The sequence below is a fragment of the Carcharodon carcharias genome, chromosome 5 (genome assembly GCF_017639515.1).
Source record: "Carcharodon carcharias isolate sCarCar2 chromosome 5, sCarCar2.pri, whole genome shotgun sequence".
In the NCBI taxonomy this organism is placed as follows: Eukaryota; Metazoa; Chordata; class Chondrichthyes; order Lamniformes; family Lamnidae; genus Carcharodon; species Carcharodon carcharias.
This window is the reverse complement of record NC_054471.1, coordinates 138,192,231-138,212,930: the sequence shown is the minus strand read 5'-3', so window position 1 is coordinate 138,212,930 and position 20,700 is coordinate 138,192,231. Positions and strand designations below refer to the sequence as shown.

The following is a 20,700-nucleotide window of genomic DNA, read 5'->3' as shown; positions in this document are numbered from 1 at the left end:
ACAGGTTGCAAGAGGCAAGAAGGTCCAAAGAGACAACTGAAGGTCTGTACCTCTGCTATGGACATGTGAAGTAGTGACACTGTTGAAGGCGAGGTCTTGGAGAGTGGAGATTGGAAACCCTCATGTGAAAGTTGGAGTGCAGTGAGACCAGTTGGCTCATGGTGTTACAAGCATCTGGGGATGGGGGGAGTTGAGGAGAGATCCATAGCATCTGGTTGAGGTGGCATCTGTCACCAGGTTTCAGAGTGCGGTGTGTCTGACCACAGAGTGCCATAGGTTTACATGGACTGTGCACTTACTGTAGACATTAGAGTATAAGATAGCTTTTGTAACTTGTGTTATCCTTACAAATCTGTATATGCCTGTAAAGGTATAGTTGTGGGTGAAGGAGTATTGTAATATAGTTCATCTTTCCTTGTTGAATAAAAGTTTTATTCTTTTGTTAAAAGTTCATCAACTGACTCCTGTGACTCTGTTCAGTAGCTACTCTCCACATGTTTAAACAAACAAATAAAAGATAGGATCCAACAAACTGGGTTCCACTTTGGGACCTGGCTTTTCCAGGGGTAACCTCAGCTGGGATCATAACATTCAGCTGCCTGTGATCTGGTTTAGCACATTAAATATGATTTTCAAAAAAAAAGTTAAGATATGTGACTTTTCAAAAGGTGGGAAGGAAAGGGTGGTGGGGTAGCCTTGTTAGTACAAGATGGCATAAGTATGATAGCAAGAAATGATCTTGGATTAGAAGATGTAGAATCCATATAATTGAAGGTAAGAAATAACAAGGGGAAGAAGACACTGGTGGGAGTAGTCTATAGACCCCCTAACAGTAGCTATGATGTAGGACAGAGAATAGGTCAGGAGATTATGAGGGCATGTAAAAATGGCAGTACATTAATCATGGGTGACTTTAATCTTCATGTAGATTGGGAAAATCAAATTGGGAGAGCTAGCCATGAGCAAAAATTCATAGAGTATATTTGGGACAGTTCCTAGAACAATATGTTCTGGATCTAGCCCAGGGATCAGGCTACTTTGGATCTGGTAATGTGTAATGAGGCAGTTCAATAAAAGACCTCAGAGTAAAAGATGCCCCAGAAAACAGTGACCATAACATGGTAGAATTTAGCATTCAGTTTGAGAATGAGAAACTTGGATCAGAAACAATTGTGCCAAAATTAAATAAGGACAATTACAAAGAAGTGAGGGCAGAGTTGGCTGGAGTGGACTGGGAAAGGAGTTTAGCAGAAAAGACGGTTGATGAACAATGGCAGAAGTTTAAGAAAATAGTTCATGACTCACAACAAAGGTATATCCCAGTGAGAAAGAAAGATTCTAGGAAGCGATAAACCAACCATGGTTAAACAAGGAAGTTAAAGAGTATATCAGATTGAAAGAAAAAATCACACCATGTGGCAAAGATTAGTGGTAAGACGGAAGATTGGGAAAGTTTTAAAAACCAACAAAAGATGGCCAAAAAAAAATAAAGAAGGAGAAAATAAACTTTGAGGGTAAACTAGCAAGTAATATAAAAAAGGACAGCAAGAGCTTCTTTAAATATGTAGAAAGAAAGAGAGAAGCCAAAGTGAACATAGGCCCTTTAGAGAATGAGGTTGGGGAAATAATAAAGGGGAACCAGGAAATGGCAGAGGAGTTGAATAAATATTTTGTATCTGTCTTCACAGTAGAAGACACTAATAGAGTTCCAAAAATACTAAATAATCAAGAGTCAAAAAAGGGGGCAGCAATAAATACAAAACTATCACCAGAGAAAAAGTACTAGGGAAATTAATGGGGCTAAAGGCTGATAAGTCCCCTGGACCTGATGCATTGCATCCTAGGATATTAAAGGAAGTAGCTGCAGAGATAGTGGATGTACTGGTAGTAATCTTCCAAGAATCCTTAGATTCTGGAAAACTCCCAGGGGATTGGAAAACTGCCAATGCGACATCCTTATTCAAAAAGGGATGGAGACAAAAAACAGGTTACTAAAGGCCAGTTAAATTATCATCCGTCATTGGGAACGTGTTAGAGTCTATTATAAAGAATGTATTGGCAGAGCATTTAGAAATGCATAATATAATCAAGCAGAGTTGGCATGGCTTCATGAAGGAGAAGTCATGCCTGACAAATTTATTAGAATTCTATGAGGAGGTAACAAGCAGGACAGCTAAACAGGAACCAGCAGATGTAATATATTTGGACTTCCAAAGGGTGTTCAATAAGGTACTGCACATAACGCTATTTAATAAGATAAGAGCCCAGGGTGTTGGGGGTAGTATATTAGCATGGATAGAGAATTGGCTAACTAACAGAAGGCAGTAGTTGGGATAAGAGAAGGACATTTTCAAGATGGCAACCTGTAACTAGTGGAGTGCCACAGGGATCAGTGCTGGGGCGACAATTATTACAATATACATTAATGACTTGGATGAGGGAAGTGAATGTGCTATCACCAAGTTTGCAGATGACACAAAAATAGATGGGGAGATAAGTGGTGAAGATGACACAAAGAGTCCACAGAGGGATATAAACAGTTAGTTGCTAAAAACTTGGCAGATGGAATATAATGCAGGAAAATGTGAAGTTATGCACTTTGGCAGGAAGCATAGAAAAGCTGAATATTATTTAAACAGAGAAAGACTGCAGAAAGACCATAGACCATAAGACCATAAGACATAGGAGCAGAAATTAGGCCATTCGGTCCATCGAGTCTTCTCTTCCATTCAATCATGGCTGATAAGTTTCTCAACCCCATTCTCCCGCCTTCTCCCCATAACCTTTGATCCCCTTACCAATCAAGAACCTATCTATCTCAGTCTTAAATACACTCAATGACCTGGCCTCCACAGCCTTCTGTGGCAATGAATTCCATAGATTCACTACTCTCTGGCTAAAGAAGTTTCTCCTCATCTCTATTCTAAAAGGTCTTTCCTTTACTCTGAGGCTGTGCCCTTGGGTCCTTGTCTCTCCTACTAATGGAAACATCTTCCCCACGTCCACTCTATCCAGGCCTTCTGTAAGTTCCAATCATATACCCCCTCATCCTTCTAAACTCCATGGAGTATAGACCCAGAGTCCTCAAACGTTCCTCATATGTTAAGCCTTTCTCCTGGGATCGTTCTCGTGAACCTCCTCTGGGCCCTCTCCAGGGCCAGAACATCCTTCCTGAGATACAGAGCCCAAAATTGCTCACAATATTCTAAAAGTGGTCTGACCAGAGCCTTATAAAGCCTCAGCAGCACATCCCTGCTTTTATATTCGAGTCCTCTCGAAATAAATGCCAACATTGCATTTGCCTTCCTAACTACAGATCCAACCTGCAAGTTAACCTTAAGAGAATCCTGGACTAGGACTCCCAAGACCCTTTGCACTCCAGATTTCTGAATTCTCTCCCCATTTAGAAAATACTCTATGCCTCTATTCTTCCTACCAAAGTGCATGACCTCACAATTGCCCACGTTGTATTCCATCTGCCACTTCTTTGCCCATTCTCCTAACCTGTCCAAATCCTTCTGCAGCCTCCCCGCCTCCTCAATACTACCTGTCCCTCCACCTATCTTTGTATCATCTGCAAACTTAGCCAGGATGCCCTCAGTTCCTTCATCTAGATCATTAATGTATAAAGTGAAAAGTTGTGGTCCCAACACTGACCCCTGCGGAACTCCACTAGTCCACTAGGCTGCCATCCTGAGAAGGGCTGCAGCACAGAGGGATTTGGGGGTCCTCATGCATGAGTCCCAGAAAGCTAGTATACAAGTTCAACAGGTTATAGGGAAGGCAAATAGAATGTTGACCTTTATTTCAAAAGGAATGGAGTATAAAAATAGGGAAGTCTTCTAAAACTATGCAAGACACTAGTTAGACCATACCTAAAATACTGTGAACAGTTTTGGTCCCCTTATCAAAGGAAAGATGTACTGGCTTTGGAGGCCATCCAGAGAATGTTCATTAGGTTGATCCCGGGTATGGAGGGATTTTCTTATGAGGAGAGGTTGAGTAGGTTCGGCCTGTCCTCATTGGGGTAAAGAGGAAAGAGAGGCGACCTTATTAAAACATATATGATTCTTAGGGGGCTTGCCAAGGTAGATGCTGAGAGGTTGTTTTCCCTTGTGGGAGAATCTAGGACCAGAGGGTATAATCTCAGGGTAAGGGATCGCCCATTTAAAATAGAGATGAGGAGGAATTTCTTCTCTCAGAGGGTAGTTAACCTATGGAATTCTTTACACTGAGGGCTGTAGAGGCTGGGGCGCAAGTATATTTAAGGCTGAAATAGACAGATTTTTAATCAGTAGGGGAATCAAAGGCAGGAAAGTGGAGTTGAGGATCATCCATGATCTCATTGAATGGTTGAGCAGACTCAATGGGCTGAATGGCCTACTTTTGCTCCTATGTCTTTTGGCCTTTTATGAAGAAAACATGCAGAACTTGCTGAGCAAAACAAAAATCAATGTCAAAGCAATAAATTGATCATTTAAAAAACAATAGTTAATAAAAACAACCATTAAAAAGTGCCAAGCATCAGAGCTGAATAATAAAAGCAAAATACTTCAGATGCTGGAATTCTGAAATCTAAACAGAAAATGCTGGAAAAAACTCAGCAGGCCTAGCAACATCTGTGGAGAGTGAAACAGAATTAACGAGCGGGATTTTCCACACCTGACTGCCACTGGGATCTTCCGGTCCCGCCGCAAGTCAATGGACACTGGCTGGGGCACCGCCTTGCCCAGGAAGGGGCCGGAAAATCCTGGTCAACATTTCAAGTTTGTATGACTCTTCTTCAGAGGTCTCAAGAAGAGTCATACAGACTTGAGCTAAATAATAAAACCTTTTTTGCCTATTCACTTAAGAAGCAGTGCTAATGAAAGACAGACTAGACCCCAAGTGCTGATCACAAGGGAAGGGGGAGGGTATCTGGGCCAAGTTGTGTATGTGTCCGTGTGTGTGTGTGTGTGTGTGTGTGTGTGTGTGTCCAGTTCACTCCCAGGCTCAGGGTTCACACTCACCCAATCTCACACTCACACACACACTCATTCAATAGCAGGTGTGATTTTCCTTCCATGACTCTGCGGTGACCCCACCCCATCAGCTAGGATTGAGCCCTGTGGAGATGGTGGCCAACTCGGGATGGAAAGACCCAGGGCCCTTGCCCTCCAAACTTCCTGTCTAAATCTTGAAGTCCTCCTCCAGTCTAGTCCCCCGAAGGGGGAGTCTATGGCCCAGAGCCCCTCCCTTCCTGACCTCTTCTCGAGGTCGGGAGGGGAAGGGCCCTGGGCCACAAACACCATTGTTGACAATGTTGAGGGACTGGACTGGGGTGGACTTCAGGACTCGAAGAAGACTTTGGGAAGGGAAGGGCCTTCGGAGGGGAGGTAAAGTAAATGTAGAGGCTTGTGCTCCAGCAGCCTCCAGGCTCCAGCCAGGGAAGAAGGGAGCACACAAGTCTGACAACAGCCAAACTGGAGTCCACAAGGAGGGAGGCAAGTAAAGGAAGGATTGGGGAATCTGGCACATTCTACTGGACCAATGATAGCTGCTGTTCAGAACAACAGCAATCATTGGCTAAGGAGCCTGTCAATTGGGATGGTCTACAGGCCTGATTAGTTGCTTTGGACACTGACCATCCAGAATAACAGGCTACTCAGCCAATGAGTCTGGGACCCCCTCAAGCACGGGCGTGGGTGATTAGCACCATCAGCAACCACGTCTCCCGGGCCCTGCCTACAACTCAAGGCATTCCCCCATCTAATTCAATTTCCAGCATTGTCCCAGCCATTAGAATCCCGTTTGAGTTCTCAGCCTCTTCCAAGTATTTCAAATGGTGTTTCCAGGCCTCACATTGTAGGAACAATACCCTGAAACTTAGCTTAAGAATCAGTAACTAGATGGAACTGTGAGTGGTGAAGGCCTGTGAGAACAGAACATTTTCACAGATTTGTGAGGAACATACACCATCAAGGCTAGAGGCCAGATATAGCTTAATAGGTGGTACGTCAGCTTTGGGTACTGAATCTCAGGAAAAAGATGTTGAATTTGGAAAGGGTAGAGTGCAGATTCACCTGAATGATACCACGGTGTAAAGGGTTAAATAATGCAGGCAGTTTGTATAAACCTGACTTGTATTCCCTCGAGTTTAGAAGGTTGAAGAATGATCTAACTGCCATATTTAAAATGATAACCAGTTTCAATAAAATAGATACGTAGAAGCAATTGCCTCTGGTGAGGGAATTCAGAACAAAGGGGCACAATCATATAATTAGAAATAGGTTTTTTCGGAGGGTAATCAGGATGCCCATTTCACACAATAACAAGTAAAAATCTGGAACTCTATTCCCAAAATGTAATGGAAATTGGTTCAACTGGGGCATAATGGTAATGTTACTGGACCAGTAATCCAGAGGCCCAGGCTAGCCTATTAAGGCCAATGATCTAAGCCTAACTAGAATTTTACAGTCTATCAGCAAGCCCCCAACAGCTGCTAAAGCCCAGCAAATACATGGAAGTGACCTCCCAGGGGCAGGCCGAGGGCCAGTGCTCTAGCATCATTTTAAGTATTCCTACCCCACAGCCAACATAGCACTTTTTGGTTTTAAAGTTTTCAAAAGCAGTTGAGAGGACAACTCCATTTTGAGATGCCCTCCTTTTCACCTATCTACATGACAAGCTCCCATCTCTGATGGTGGGGCTGCCAATGTGTGTCAGTGCTTCAGCCTTCAGACCCTGCATTCCATCCTTAACTGGATGGGCCACCTGGAGACAGCCACTTAATTTGCTGCCTCCTCAAAAAATGACCATCAGCCCCAACGCTGGCATCTATGGTTTCATGATCTGCATTTCTGCCTGACAGCTGGATTGAGACCCACAAATGAAAATTAAACCCATAGACTTGTACCTACCCAATAGGCTAATGTGGTTAATTTATCAACTATGAAAGGAGTTTAATCCTAAATTAATCTCACTATTATACATCACTGAGACACTGATCTCAGCTGTAGGTTGCTAATCAGTGATCTAGTTAATGCTGAAATGCTGTGAAACCACTGAAGTACTTTACGACATGTTATTCATTTTGTTGGTTCATATAGTCTACCGATTAGTTGTATACTCAATGCTTAATTTTTGCCAATCATGAATTTGACTTTAATAAACAATTGTTAATTCATGGCTTGTTATTCATGTCACACTTGGGACTGTCTAGATCCATTTCAAAGGGGAACCAGAAGGATGTCATTTGCATCTGACAAACTCACCTTGCTAGTGGAGTCAATGGGTCTGCCTAGGCATTGCCTTATGAACATACAAACATGTAAAGTAGGAGCAGAGGTAAGCCATTAGGCTCCTCGAGCCTGCTCCACCATTCAATAAGATTATGGCTGATCTGCTTATATTTTGAATTCCACATTCCCATGACCCCTGATAACCTTTCTTTCCCTTGCCTAAAAATAATCTATTTAGCTCTGCCTTAAAAATATTCAATGACCCCGCCTCCACTGTCTTCTGAGGCAGAGAGTTCCAAAGTTGCACAACCCTCTGACAGAAAAAATACTCCCCATCTCTGTCCTAAAAGGGCAACCCCTAATTTTAAAACAGTGCCCCTAGTTCCGGACAAAAGAGGAAACATCCTTTCCATGTGCACCTTGTCAAGACTATTAGGATCTTATATGCTTCAATCAAGTCACCCCTCACTTGTCTAAACTTCAGTAGAAACAAGCCCAGCCTGTCCAATCTACCCTCATAAGACAACCCGCTCATTCCAGGTATCAATCTAGTAAACCTCCCCTGAACCACCTCCAACGCATTTACATCCTTCCCAAAGCATAACATCCTTACTTTCATGTTCAATTCCTCTCGTAATAAAGGATAGCATTCCATTAACCTTCTTGATTACATGCTGTACTTGCATACTAACCTTTTGCAACTCATGCACTCAAACACCTAGATCCCTCTCAGAATTCTGCAGTCGTTCTCCATTTAAATAATACCCTGCTTTTGTATTCTTCCTGCCAAAGTGAATAACTTCACATTTTCCCACATTGTACCCCATCTGCCAGATTTTTGCCCACTCACTCAACCTACGTATGCCCGAGTGCAAACTCCTTATGTCTTCATCATAACCCACTTACCTACCCCAAAGACTCATAGACGTTTACAGCACAGAAGGATGCCATTCGGCCCATCATATCTGCACTGGTCAACGAAGATCTGACTACACTAATCCCATTTTCCAGCGCTTGGCCCATAGCCCTGGGGTCTATTGCAATGCAAGCGAATTTCAAAATACTTTTTAAATGTTACAAGAGTTTCTGACTCAACTACCCTTTCAGGCAGTGAGTTCTGGGTGAACAAATTTCTCCTCAACTCCCCTCTTGGCCTTCTACATCTTACCTTAAATCTATGCCCCCTGATTATTGACCCCTCTACTAATGGAAAAAGCGCCTTCCTATCTACCCTATCTATGCCCCTCATAATCTTATACACCTCTATAAGATCCCCTCTCAACCTTCATTGCTCCAAGGAAAACAATCCCAGCATATTCAATCTTTCCACATAGCACAGACCCTCCAGCCCAAGCAGCATCCAGGTAAATCTCCTCTGCACCCTCTCCAGTGTAATCAATCCTTCCTATAATGTGGTGACCAGAACTGCACACAGTACTCCAGTTGTGGTCTAAACAACCTTTTATACAGTTTCAGCATAACCTCCCTGCTCTTGTATTCTATGCCTCAGCTAATAACTTATCTTTGTGTCATCTGCAAATTTAGCTACCATGCCTTCGTTCCCCTCATTTAAGTCATTGATGTAAATTGTAAAAAAAATCGAGGCCCCAGCATAGTCCCTTGTGGGACTCCACTCGTCACATCCTGCCGATCAGAAAAAGACCATTTATGCATATTCTCTATTTTACCAGCCAGCCAACCTTCTATCCATGCTAATATGTCACCCCCCCCCAACCATAAGCTTCATTTTCCGCATTAACCTTTGATGTGGCACCTTATCAAATGTCTGCTGGAAATCCAAGTACAGTACATCTACAGGTTCCCCTTTATCCACAGCACATGTCACTCCTTCAAAGAACCCTAATAAACTGGTTAAACATAATTTCCCTTTCACAAAACCATGCTGACCCTTCTCTAACCAGCTATAACCTCTTTGATGATCAATTCTAACACCTTTCACTCAGCTGATGTCAGGTTAAATAGCCTATAGTTTCTAGTTTTTTGCCTCTCTTCTTGAATAGAAGGGTTATATTTGCCTTCCCAACACCAGACCCTCATTATTGATGGTAAGGGGGTGAAGGGTTATCAGGGGTAGATGGGAGGTTACAGTCAGATCAGCCTCGATCTTATTGAATGGTGGAGCAGGCTTGAGGGGCCGAATATCCTACTCCTGCTCCTAATTCATATGTATATTCGTATGTTAGTAACTTTTTCAACAAGTAATGACTGGGACATTATCAGTTCTGAATTCAAAGCCAGTTCCAGATTAACATCCCTTTTGAAGTCATTGTGGAGAAAGAAGGTCACGTGACTCGAGTGACCATTTTGAAATTGGTATATGCCTTTGAGAACTGGGAAATCCATAGACTGCTGTTTTAACATCAACTGGATAGGAATCCAGCAACTTGGTTGGTAAGCAGTCAGTTACCAGCTCTCAATTCCACAAAGCGTTCTTGAGTTTGAAAATCTCTGATCAACACTTGCTAAGCTGGCTAAGCACAGAAAGCCTATTATGCTGCAGCATCATTCATTGCAAGGATTTACATATTGTTACCCCCAGCCAGAGACTCATTGGAAATGAACCCCGCCGCAAAGGAAACACCCTCTGGTCTTTAACTTCTCAGACTCTGGAAATCACGTGAACTGATATTTATTTCTGTGGTTCTTGTACAGTAAGGCTACTTTTTTTTTATCCCCCCTTGACTGTGTGCATGTATGTGTGTGTTCGGTGGGATGGGTGGGTGGTGAATGTTAGTGTTTGTGTTTGGAGTGGAACGTTGCGGACACTCAACCCAGGTTTTGAATGTGAAATAAACTAACCTTCCGAGTTAATCATAATGAGTGTTTGCTGCAGAATATTTGTAAATTGAATCATACAAACTGAGGGATTGGGAAACCATGCCACCGCATACTTTAAAAATGATTCAAAACACCTTCTACTTAGAGACAAGTGACGAAAGGAAACAGATACAGTCTCTTTCCTGTTTGTAACATGTAAAAATGCTGGGGGGTATACAGAAGAGAGGAGACAGATAACAGGCGAAAGTTACATAAACAATAAAACAGAAACAGTGAACAAGAATTGACACTGATGCCATTCCATTCTCAGGTATTAAATTGAAATCTATGTCCTCACTAATTTTTCATACTTAACAACACAGATACTGACAGATACAGATAGTTAATATTACTTTGCAAATGAGATAGGATAATTAAAAATATCTCTTTCCCAACTTCCAAACCTGCAAAATTCAAGGAGGCAAATGATTAATAAGGAATGGGAGCTCAAATAGGACTGAGTACCCAGGTTTTGAAAACCAAAATGCCAAGATTTGGGGGCAGCTGATCAGACACACATGCTGGAATGCTCAAGTCAACATTATGAATTAGAATAACCTCAATCTTATCTTGAGCAACACAGTACATTACATTGCTTGCAACAGGGTGCAGTCAGACATGATTGTAGTGAAAAACAGACTCTTCAAGGTTGGAGTTTGCGTAACCTGGAAATTGCTGCCAAGAAGTGTACTCACCTGCACTGACTTGTCCATAAAAGCAACACATTCAGCAAATTAATAATTAAATGGTAAAGAAGATTCTTTGTGATTTACTTTTTAAATTACTTGTTGAATAAGCTGTGTATAAATACAGCAACATGCCACTCAATCAGACACAATATTTCTCCTGCATGTGATCTGCATGGTCCTCTACCTGAAGTGGGAAATAGATTTTTTTTATATTCTGACACAGGTAACACCATACTAGGGATCATTTTACTTTCTTACAGCCTTAAACTTATGTAATTTTTGGTGCATTTGATCAGTACCTATTTTTACAGAAATTTTTTTTTTTAAATTGCTTTGTGACAATGTTTATTAATCCATTAAGGAGGTGATCCTGTAAACATGGCGCGAAGAGAAATCAGTTCATTTCTACTGCTGCTTTCTGTGAACATCATCTCCGGAACAAATTACTGTGGTATGTTATATTTGCAAAACAACATTTTTTCTTCTTTAAATATTTTTTCTGGTATGTTAGCATTGCAGGCAAGGCCAACATTTGTTGTCCATCCCTAATATTATGCAACTCATGTGAGTTCCACATGATTTTCCAAATTTGAAAGTGCTGCAAAATTATCTGGAAATAATGCTGAAAAACAGAATAGAAATATTTTGTTCCTTTGGTATATCTATTCTGGGAACATGGAACATATTTGCAGAATTGCATCCCCAAAGTTAAATCATACATGGGATAGCAGTGGGAAGAAATTATTTAGAGACATTTTCTGTTTAATTAATTACAAACTGATAGCCAAGTAATAATTTTCTACGATGTTAACCTCAAGTTCGACTAGCTCCTGACATAAGTAGCTGTGTTGCTAAAGGCATATCATTATTCTGAAAAAGCTTGGCTTCCCTGATAGTAGGCTTTAGTTGGCTGCACTGCATAATAATCTAATTCTAAAATTTATGATGTCGGAACATTACAATTCCACAAAGGGCTGAGGCTGTAAAATTCTAATAAAGGAAGTGCAAAATACAGATTTGAGAAAGAGAGTGACACAAACAATAAAAGATAAAAGACAGATTGCAGCAAAGTCCAAAGGTGAGGATAGGGAAAGAATCATGGAATTAAATTATTTAAGAACCACATTTTAGAGGTAAAATAGATATCGTCTGCTTTTATATTAAGCTTTTCAGTTCTTAAGGAATAATTTCCTTTCTGTTACCCATGATATTTGACCAATTGCCTTTTAAAATAAATCGGTATTTTCCTAGGCTAGTATTCAGACACACTGGATTAATCTGGAGGAATATCACTTAGGTTCCTTTCAAAACATGTGTTTCAAACAATCCCACCCCCCACAACCCTGCCTCCCCTCCAATTTTGTAGTATATGCTGCTCCTAGGTGATTCAGCATTGCCTTGTACTGCACCGATCTGGAAAAACTGACTTTTGTTTGTCTCTATAAACAAACAATATACTGCGCATTATCCCTTTGCTTCCTTATGTTTTTATTTGGTATTATGTTTATCTTCTCCATCTGTCCCAACCCTTCTCTATCGAGAAGATAAGACAGTTTTGGTCTGATTTGTCTTTACTTTGCTATCACTTTTCCTGTCTATTCAATTCCATCCAGCTATCAATTCTACCCATGAAATGAACAATGCTTTGCAGTACTGTAACATAAAATTAACAGCGTGACTCTCCAAAACCAGGCACTAATCTGTTTCTAGAGGGCAGCAGTGTGCAATGCCCCTGCGGGGAAGGTTTGCTTGGTTTTGACACCACATAGAACATGACTCTACTATGGGTGTTAACCCTGTTTGAAATACTACTTAGGGACTCCCTTGAACACTTAATAATCATATTGTTGTTTTCAACTTTTTAAAGACTTTGAAAGTACGGCTACTCCCTTTCCAGTCTTATTATGTCTCAGTTGGCATTCAGTCAGGCGGTGTTAATTAGATTCCGCCAGAGTAGAATTGATTCTGTAATTGGCTTGTGTTGCACCGACAACTGCAATATAAATGCAGCCTAAAAATATTACAGTTCCAGTGGTAGAAATTTAAATTTTTGGTATTCCAATGTAATTAAGTGGCTGTAAATTTCACGTTATTAATGATCATTTCTCTATTCAACAAATATTAGGGAAAATACTGTGAATTGCAAGTATATTTTTGCAGATTAGTTGTGAAATTAAAAGTGTACAGAATTGGTGGTAACCTTCTACATGGGTTGTTAATTGGTTGGTTATTTGGAGACAGCGAGCAAGCATAATGCCAATATTCTCCAACTGATGGGATGTGACAAACAATGTGCCTCAGCAGTTGAATCTGGGGTCTCAGCTTTTCACCATATATATTGCCTCAAGGCACGTGGCTAGGACCAATCGTCTTCTGGCCTCAAATACTGAAAATACGTCCTTGATATGAGAGTTGCAGGGTCTAAGCTGTGGGTTGTGGTCAGCGAGGTTCAGGCAATTCTCAATGCTCTCAATGAATGGTGTGAGGAAAACAGTATGCAACTAAATGCTACCAAATGTAATGCCATTCGAGTAGACTTTGGTAGACATCAGCACATGTCCCTTGACATAAAGTTAGGCAATTACACCCTTGCAGAAGCAAAAGCCTTAAAAGTCTTGGGTATACACATTCAAGCTGACTTAAAATGGGATGGCCAAGTGGACAGTATACTAAAAAAAATGTTTATTCTCAGATCCCTCATCCCTTTCAGACTCCCTGTCCAACAACTCCCTGCTGTTGATCTACACAGACTACATCCATCCCTTGGTTGAATATGCTGTGCCTATGTGGCACCCTGGTCCCACACAAACACAAATCCCTCAGGTTGAAAGAATGCAGGAGCACGTGCAGAGACTACAGATAAAAGAAATGCTGTCTCACATGGGTTTCGGAGCCCAGAGTCAATGAGGCATTCATTCACGGAGATCAGGGAGCTGAAAACCGATGCTAGATAATTCATTTTTCCAGTGGTGTTGACTTCACACAATGAGATAAGTGTGCAGGGATGAATCAGTCTTGTAGGTGGTGGTACAGGCTTTCCAGTAGCAGCAGTGTAGATGGGCCAGGTGTCCAGCCTGGGCCAGAGCTCCTTGCCTCAGATGCTGCTAGTTAGATGATAAAATGGCAGACTGAGTCTTTACGGTTCCTCAAGGCAATACTACTGGTTCCACAAGCTAGATGTCCATGTCCCATGACTCCCAGCTCTCCACTCTGGCTTTGACAATGGGTGTGTATCCCTCAGCTGGATCCCTGAGGTTGTTGAATCTCTGTTGGACCCTAGATGCCAGTTTGTTGGATCCTGTTCGCACACTTGTTGTAAGCGGTGGCAGATTTGGAACTAATGATAGAATGGAGTAGTAGACACTTCATAGGTAAAAACTCTGGCCTGAATTTTCCCATCATTGATTTGGGGGTGGAGCCCTCTCACAGAGGGGAAAATGACGCAGAATGATAGGCTAATTAAGATAATTAAAGACCTGCCTGTCCAACCTTAAGGCTGGCGGGCAGGCCAGGAGCCCCAGCGGGCTTCTGATAATACATGAAACCTCATCCACTAGTGGGATGAGGTTTCATGTCCGTTTTTAAAAAGTCTAATAAAGTTTATGTCATTTTTATTAACATGTCCCATCACGTGTGACATTGTCACATAAGGGGGACAGATAATAATTTTTAAATTTTTTCTATTTTTTGACTTTTCACTAATCTCCCTGAGACAGACCTTTGCCTCAGGGAGCAGTGTGCTCTTTCCCGCGCATACGCAAAAGGGCGCACTTTGACAGATCGGGAATCCCTCCACCCCATATCCCCGCACAGGAAGTGCATAGTGCTTCCTGTCAGGCAGGCCGCTGGGTGGGCCTTATTTGGCCCACCCACTCAAAATGTTGGCGGGCCCCGTTTTGGTGGGGTGGGGGGGGTGGTCGGCTGTCCGCCCGCTGCCGAGCCGGTGGGGCCCGCCACCCATCCGAGAGCAAAGTTCTGCCCTATGTGTTTATTTACAAAGGTATTCAGCAGCAGCTAAACATGTGCTTACACTTCAAACTCTATCTCTACAGTACTCCAACTACTAACTACTGACTGCAGACTACTAACTATAGAGGTAGCCTGTGCTACCCTGCTATTGGATACTAAGATCATGTGATTTTCCATAATTACATTCTTCTTGAAGGTATATTACACATCAGATTACCATATCCCTCCCCCATTACTCAGAAATACATTTTATATTTACAATTACAATTTTCTCAAAATAGCTAAATATTTACACTGATAAGCAATTTTTGAATTCAATCTTTCTGGGGGTTTCCTTATGCGTATAGAGTGTCTCAGCTCTACAACTTCAGATGCTTTGTAAGGAATCTCCTTGTCTGGAGTTACTTGAACGTCAGGTGCTTTGGTGGGCTCCTGCAAATCAGTATCCTCCACTCCTGAAGGAACAACAGATATGTCTGAACTGGGTTGAGTTCTCTCAACATGAAACACTGACCCAATCATGAACACTGGTGGGATAATTTTTTGGTTCATAGTTTCACTCTTTCTGAGATGATCCACAAGTCTCCAAATGACTCGGCCTTCCACTTTCACGTGATAGAGATAGAGATCTAGTCACTGCGCTTATTTAACCCGGTAATCCCTTTGGTCCTTCTCCAAAGTTCTTCATGTATACCTTCTCTCCCACAGTAAATTTCCTCTCATGACTATGCCAGTCGTGTCTAGTTTTCTAACTTCCCTGACTCCTTTCCGCCTTCCCACCTAAATTTGGCATTATTAAGCTCGGTGTTTCATCAATAATTCTGCATGTGTGACATCTGTGTGAGAGGTGGTCCTATAATGGAAAAGAAAGCCTGCTAGCTTGGCAGTTAAGGAATCTCTGGTCAATTTGTTCATGCCAGCCTTGAATGTTTGAACTTCCTTTTTGGCCAGTCCATTTGAGGATGGGTGGTACGGTAAAATTTTTACGAGTGATACCATTGAGGCTGAAAAAATGCTGAAACTCCACATTTGTAAATGCCATGCCGTTATCAGAAACAACTACTTCTGGTAGTCTGTTAATGACCAAACTTTGACATAACTTCTCAATTGTAGCAACGGCAGTTGGTGATTCCACCTCATATGTGTCCATCCAATTTGATTGAACAACAACAATGAGCAGAAATATTGTTCCCATGAAAGACCCAACATAGTCATAGTCATGGTCTTCCTGGCCTCTCCCAAGGGTGTAATGGAGCTGCTGAAGGTAACTTTCGCAGTTGCTGACATTGCACACAGTTCTTCACTAAGCTCCCTTTTTCTCCATCCATCCTGGGCCACCAAGGTAGCTGTGAGCTTCATTTGGGATATTCCTGGATGTGCACTGTATAATCCAATTAGCAATGGCTCTCTTCCTTTTGGAGTTACTATCACTTGTGCTATCCACAATAAGATGCCATCCTGGCTGCTTATTTCATGCATTCTGTTAAAGTATAGGCTCATTTCATCAGACACAGGCTCTTGTGACCAACCATGAAGTACTTGTTCTTGTACTTGTTATAGGACTGGGTCCCTACTTGTCCAGTCTCTAATCTGTCAAGCAATAAACAAGTTCTTGAGGAACTGGGTCTTCCACATCCTTCCTTGTAAAGACAAACAACTAAATGCCTATATAAGAAAGTATACTCGTACATTGCCAGGATTAAAGCCTTATTTGTGTTTCTGTGTCTTCTTTCTATATGCCTTCCTCTTTCTAGCACTGATTTTAATCTTGACCTTTTCGGTTTTAATATTGGCCAGACTAATCGCAGATGCAAGCTCAACTTGAGTGAACTCAATGATTGAGTCTCTCAGAATTTCATCATCAGTCTGCTTCTTAGAAAATTCTGCAGCTTTTGCCTCCGAAGTCCCTTTGGCTTCACATGGTTGATTCTTCAGCTCTTCCATCTCTTTTTTTGTATTTGTTTGCTGTCTCCTGGAAAATTAAGCATGTGAAGGTCTCCCAGCAGGTTTTATTTTTCATTTTGGATGTTGCTCATCTGATCTGGATCTCTGTCGTTAAGCATGGTCACTTTGAGTTCCTTCTGCTGTTCTTCCATGTTTTGGCTCAAGACAGCTTGCATTTCTTCAGTTTGTTGAGTCTTTACACATTCCTTTCCCAAAGCAGAAATGCTTCCTGCTTCCTTATGGAATCTCAGTGGTTCCTCAAGGTCAATTTCCCTTAGCCAGTTGTGCCCTAGGAGACTTGGTCCTCTGCGTCTCAATACCAACACTGGTAGCTTTACCGATTGGCTCCCATAATAGACAATTACTCTACTTATGCCTTTGACTTGGATGTCTTCACCCACATATGTGTTTAACTGTGCAGTTGCTTCTTTTAAATTTAATTGATGTTCCCCATTACTCAGATATTTTAAGGTATGTTCCCCAATTGCTTTGTGGAATCTCCTGCGTCCACTTCCATTTGAACAGATCTACCATTCACTTTCACTGTTGCATAGATTGGTTTTTCCAACCTTCAAGTTATATGATAAATAAATAAATATCAGAATCTGTTGCTTTCAGGCTCTTCTACAATATAGATCTCACTGGTTTTTTAATTTTGTTTAAAAGTCTGTTTGACTCTTTCCTTACACTGTCCCATTATGTGTCTGCTTTTAAGACAATAAAAACATTCTGGCCAGAATTTTCAGTTGGTGGGCGGGCTTGGCGGGAGTGGGCAGGGGTGGTCACCGCAATTGGCTCCGCCTCACCATTTTACATAGGCGGGCCAATTACGGCCCACCCAGCATAAGATGTGAGCTGTAGTGTTGTGTGGGTGGGGGGAGGAGAGAGAGTTGGGGCCAGTGCATGCGTGTGAAAGAGCACTTCAATCCCCCGAGGCACAGAGCTGCCTCAGGGAGATTGAAGCGGTTTTCAAATAAATAAATAAATGGATCGACTGTGTCACATGAGGTGGAACATATTTTTACATGGAATTATATAATGTAAGCTACCAAAAGAGTAATCAGGAAAGAGTTTGCAAACTCACCTTTATTCTCAAATAACAGATGAGAGTAAACTAAACACACTGTTTTGTGATAAAATTTAAAGTGAGAAATAAAAGCTTTTGTAAACCTTTTCTAAAAACTCTACAGATTCTTTGACTGCAAATTATGTGCTTTTAATTCATTTGAAGATTTTAAATAGATCTTATTTTTCCAGATTTTATACTGATTCTGTGGTAGATTTATTGACATTAAACATTGAATTTTTCCCAGGGAACTGTGCGCAAGTTGCTAATAGAGCACATACAAAGTAAGTAGTGAACATGCTCCTGGTATTTTAACCTTGCCATATCATAATAGATAGGGGTGTCTGCAAACTTTTAAAAATGAAATTGTAAGCCCTTGCAGATAAGGAAGATCTCATGTTTAATTCCTGCCCTGTGCTAAGTATGCTTAACTTAGCTAGGATAGGAATAGTAGCCCGACGATTGGCTTTGACGCCTCTGGTTTAGAATGAGATTCCGATCAGCAATCAGAGATCTTAGATCATTTGTGCATGTCTAAGAATATCAGGAAGAACGGGATGAAGTTCAGCTGTGATGCTCACTGTGGTCGAATAACCAGCTCTATGTCAAAACTGCCATGTGCTGAAAGCTCACTTGGGTAAGGTACAAGAAAACATTTAAAAATCTTACCCAAAGAGTCAATGCCTTCAGGGATAGGAGATAATTTCCTAGAAAAATTGACCAGAAAAAAATGAAGAAGTGGAAGCATAGAATTTTTGAATCTCTTTCTTTTAAGTAATTTTCTGCCTTCCAATAAATATTTCTCTCCCTTTACGGTTATTATGTGAAGACCTCTATTAAGGCTGCTCTATAACTGCTGACAAGAGATCGATTGAAGCAAACTGGAAATGCTTCAGAAATTGCCCAAAATCTTCCATAGGCCATCTTCTCAAGTTTCATTGGTAATATGTGGGGAGTGTGTTTTGTCATTCTATTGTACCAAGTCCTGAAACACATAGGGTGCAAAATAGCTTGTTCAGTTCTTGTAGACAATCTCCCTCTGCTGTGCCAACCACAGTTTACTACCTAAATCTGGCAAACATTTTGTAGTTGACACTGAAACTTGCATTGTCCATTGTGCACCAAAACAGATACAGAATACATTTAACCTTAAATCTAAATATTGTTTTATTGTAACAGTAAAAGGGTAATTTTAATCCAAGCTGCCCGGAAGAAGCCAGGCATGTGGATGGTTAAAATCATCCATGGGACTTACCAGCCAAGGTCCCGCTCCCTTCCCGCAGCCTCCAATTTTAACCTCTTTTCTGAGCAAATGAGTGGGACAGCCACTAGAAACAGTCAGCCTCCTTCTTTAACTAAGTTAATCAGCCTCTGATTATGTAAGCAGGGATTGACTGCTATTTTCATCAGAGGCCTGTGTGGTGAAGCTGTTCCCGCCAGGTCAGCCTCATAGTCAGGAAGAGAAACTAGGGCAGGAAGAGGCCCAAAGAGGTAAGTGTTTAAACTTTTTTTGACTTTCCTTGTGGGACCACAAGGAGAAGAATGGTCCTCTGAGCCACACAGAAGGTTTAACTAGGATGCAGTAGAATACATTTTATTAAGGACGAGGAGTTGTGCTTCAGAAAACTATGGACAACTATAATTTGATTAATGTACATCAGGAACATTTTCTTGTTCCTGTGCATAGCTACACTGGATTACCAAAGCAGAGTGAATAACGGAAAATTGGATGGTTTCCATTAGGTGCCGTGAGGAATCTTTGGCATTGCAATAAAAATATCAGAATTATAGCTTACCAAACATTTGCTCATCCAGTCCTGGAGTGTGCAAGATGTATATGGGATCCTTTTAATGAGATCGAAGCACCCCAAAGACATGCTGCACGATTCTGTATGAATCAGCATGGGAAATACACCAGTGTCACATCCTTGATTAAAGATTTGGATTGGGAATCGCGACAGCAAATGAAAGAGAAAATAGACTGACCATGTTCTATAAAATATGGAATAGACTGGTGGGAATTGACAGAAACAAGTACCTCATGCCCCTTGGCAATGACAAAACACAAGGTAATCATCCATACAAAGTACAAAGGCCATTTGTTTCCAAGACAGCACATAGAGTCATAGAGCCATAGAGGTACACAGCACAGAAAAAGGCCCTTTGACCCATCAAGTCTGCACTGGTCAAACAAGTACTTAACTATCCTAATCCCATTTTCCAGCACCAGGCCCATAGTCTTGTATGCCATGGCATCGCAAGTGCACATCCAAATACTTCTTAAATGTTATGAGGGTTTCTGCTTCTACCACCCTTTCAGGCAGTGGGTTCCAGAGTCCCACCACCCTCTGAGTGAAAAAAATTCTTCCTCACATCCTCTCTAAACCTCCTGCCCCTTACCTTAAATCTATGCCCCGGTTATTGATCCCTCCATCAAGGGGAAAAGTTCCTTCCTGTCTAACCTATTTATGCCCCTTGTAGTTTTATACACCTCAATCATGTCCCCCCACTCAATCTCCCATGCTCCAGGGAAAATAACCCCAGTCTATCCAATCTCTCCTCATAATAAAACTCTCCAGCCCAGGCAACATCCTGGTAAATCTCCTCTGCACTTTCTCTAGTGCAGTCACATCCTTCCTATAATGCGGATTCCAGAACTGCACCCAATACTCTAGCTGTGGCCTAACCAGCATTTTATACAGTCCCAGCATAACCTCCCTGCTCTTATATTCCATGCCTCGGCTAATAAAGGCAAGTATCCCATATGCTTTCTTAACCACCTTATCTACCTGTCTTGCTACCTTAAGGGAATGGTGGACATGCACATCAAGGTGCCCGTGGTCCTCAGTACTTCCCAGGGTCCTACCATTCATTGTGTATTCCTGTGCCTTGTTTGTCTTGCCCAAGAGCATCACCTCACACTTAACCGGATTAAATTCCATTTACCACTGATCAGCCCATCCTATAGAAGGCT

The 20,700-nt window shown here is 41.6% G+C and overlaps 1 protein-coding gene across 2 annotated transcripts in view; it reads left to right on the top strand.

The window, feature by feature from the left end:
- Window positions 1-9,850: 9,850 nt before the first annotated feature.
- The window catches only part of LOC121277670 (collagen alpha-2(VIII) chain-like), a 30,350-nt gene continuing 19,500 nt past the window's right edge, over window positions 9,851-20,700 (top strand). The window contains exons 1-2 of one of the 2 annotated variants that reach the window (XM_041187280.1): window positions 9,851-9,892; window positions 11,109-11,198. In XM_041187280.1, the coding sequence (XP_041043214.1) occupies window positions 11,126-11,198 (73 nt within the window). In that variant the 5' untranslated portion in view covers window positions 9,851-9,892; window positions 11,109-11,125. Of the gene's footprint in view, window positions 9,893-10,862; window positions 10,971-11,108; window positions 11,199-20,700 lie in introns of those variants that run through there. The other variant, XM_041187278.1, reaches the window with a different exon arrangement.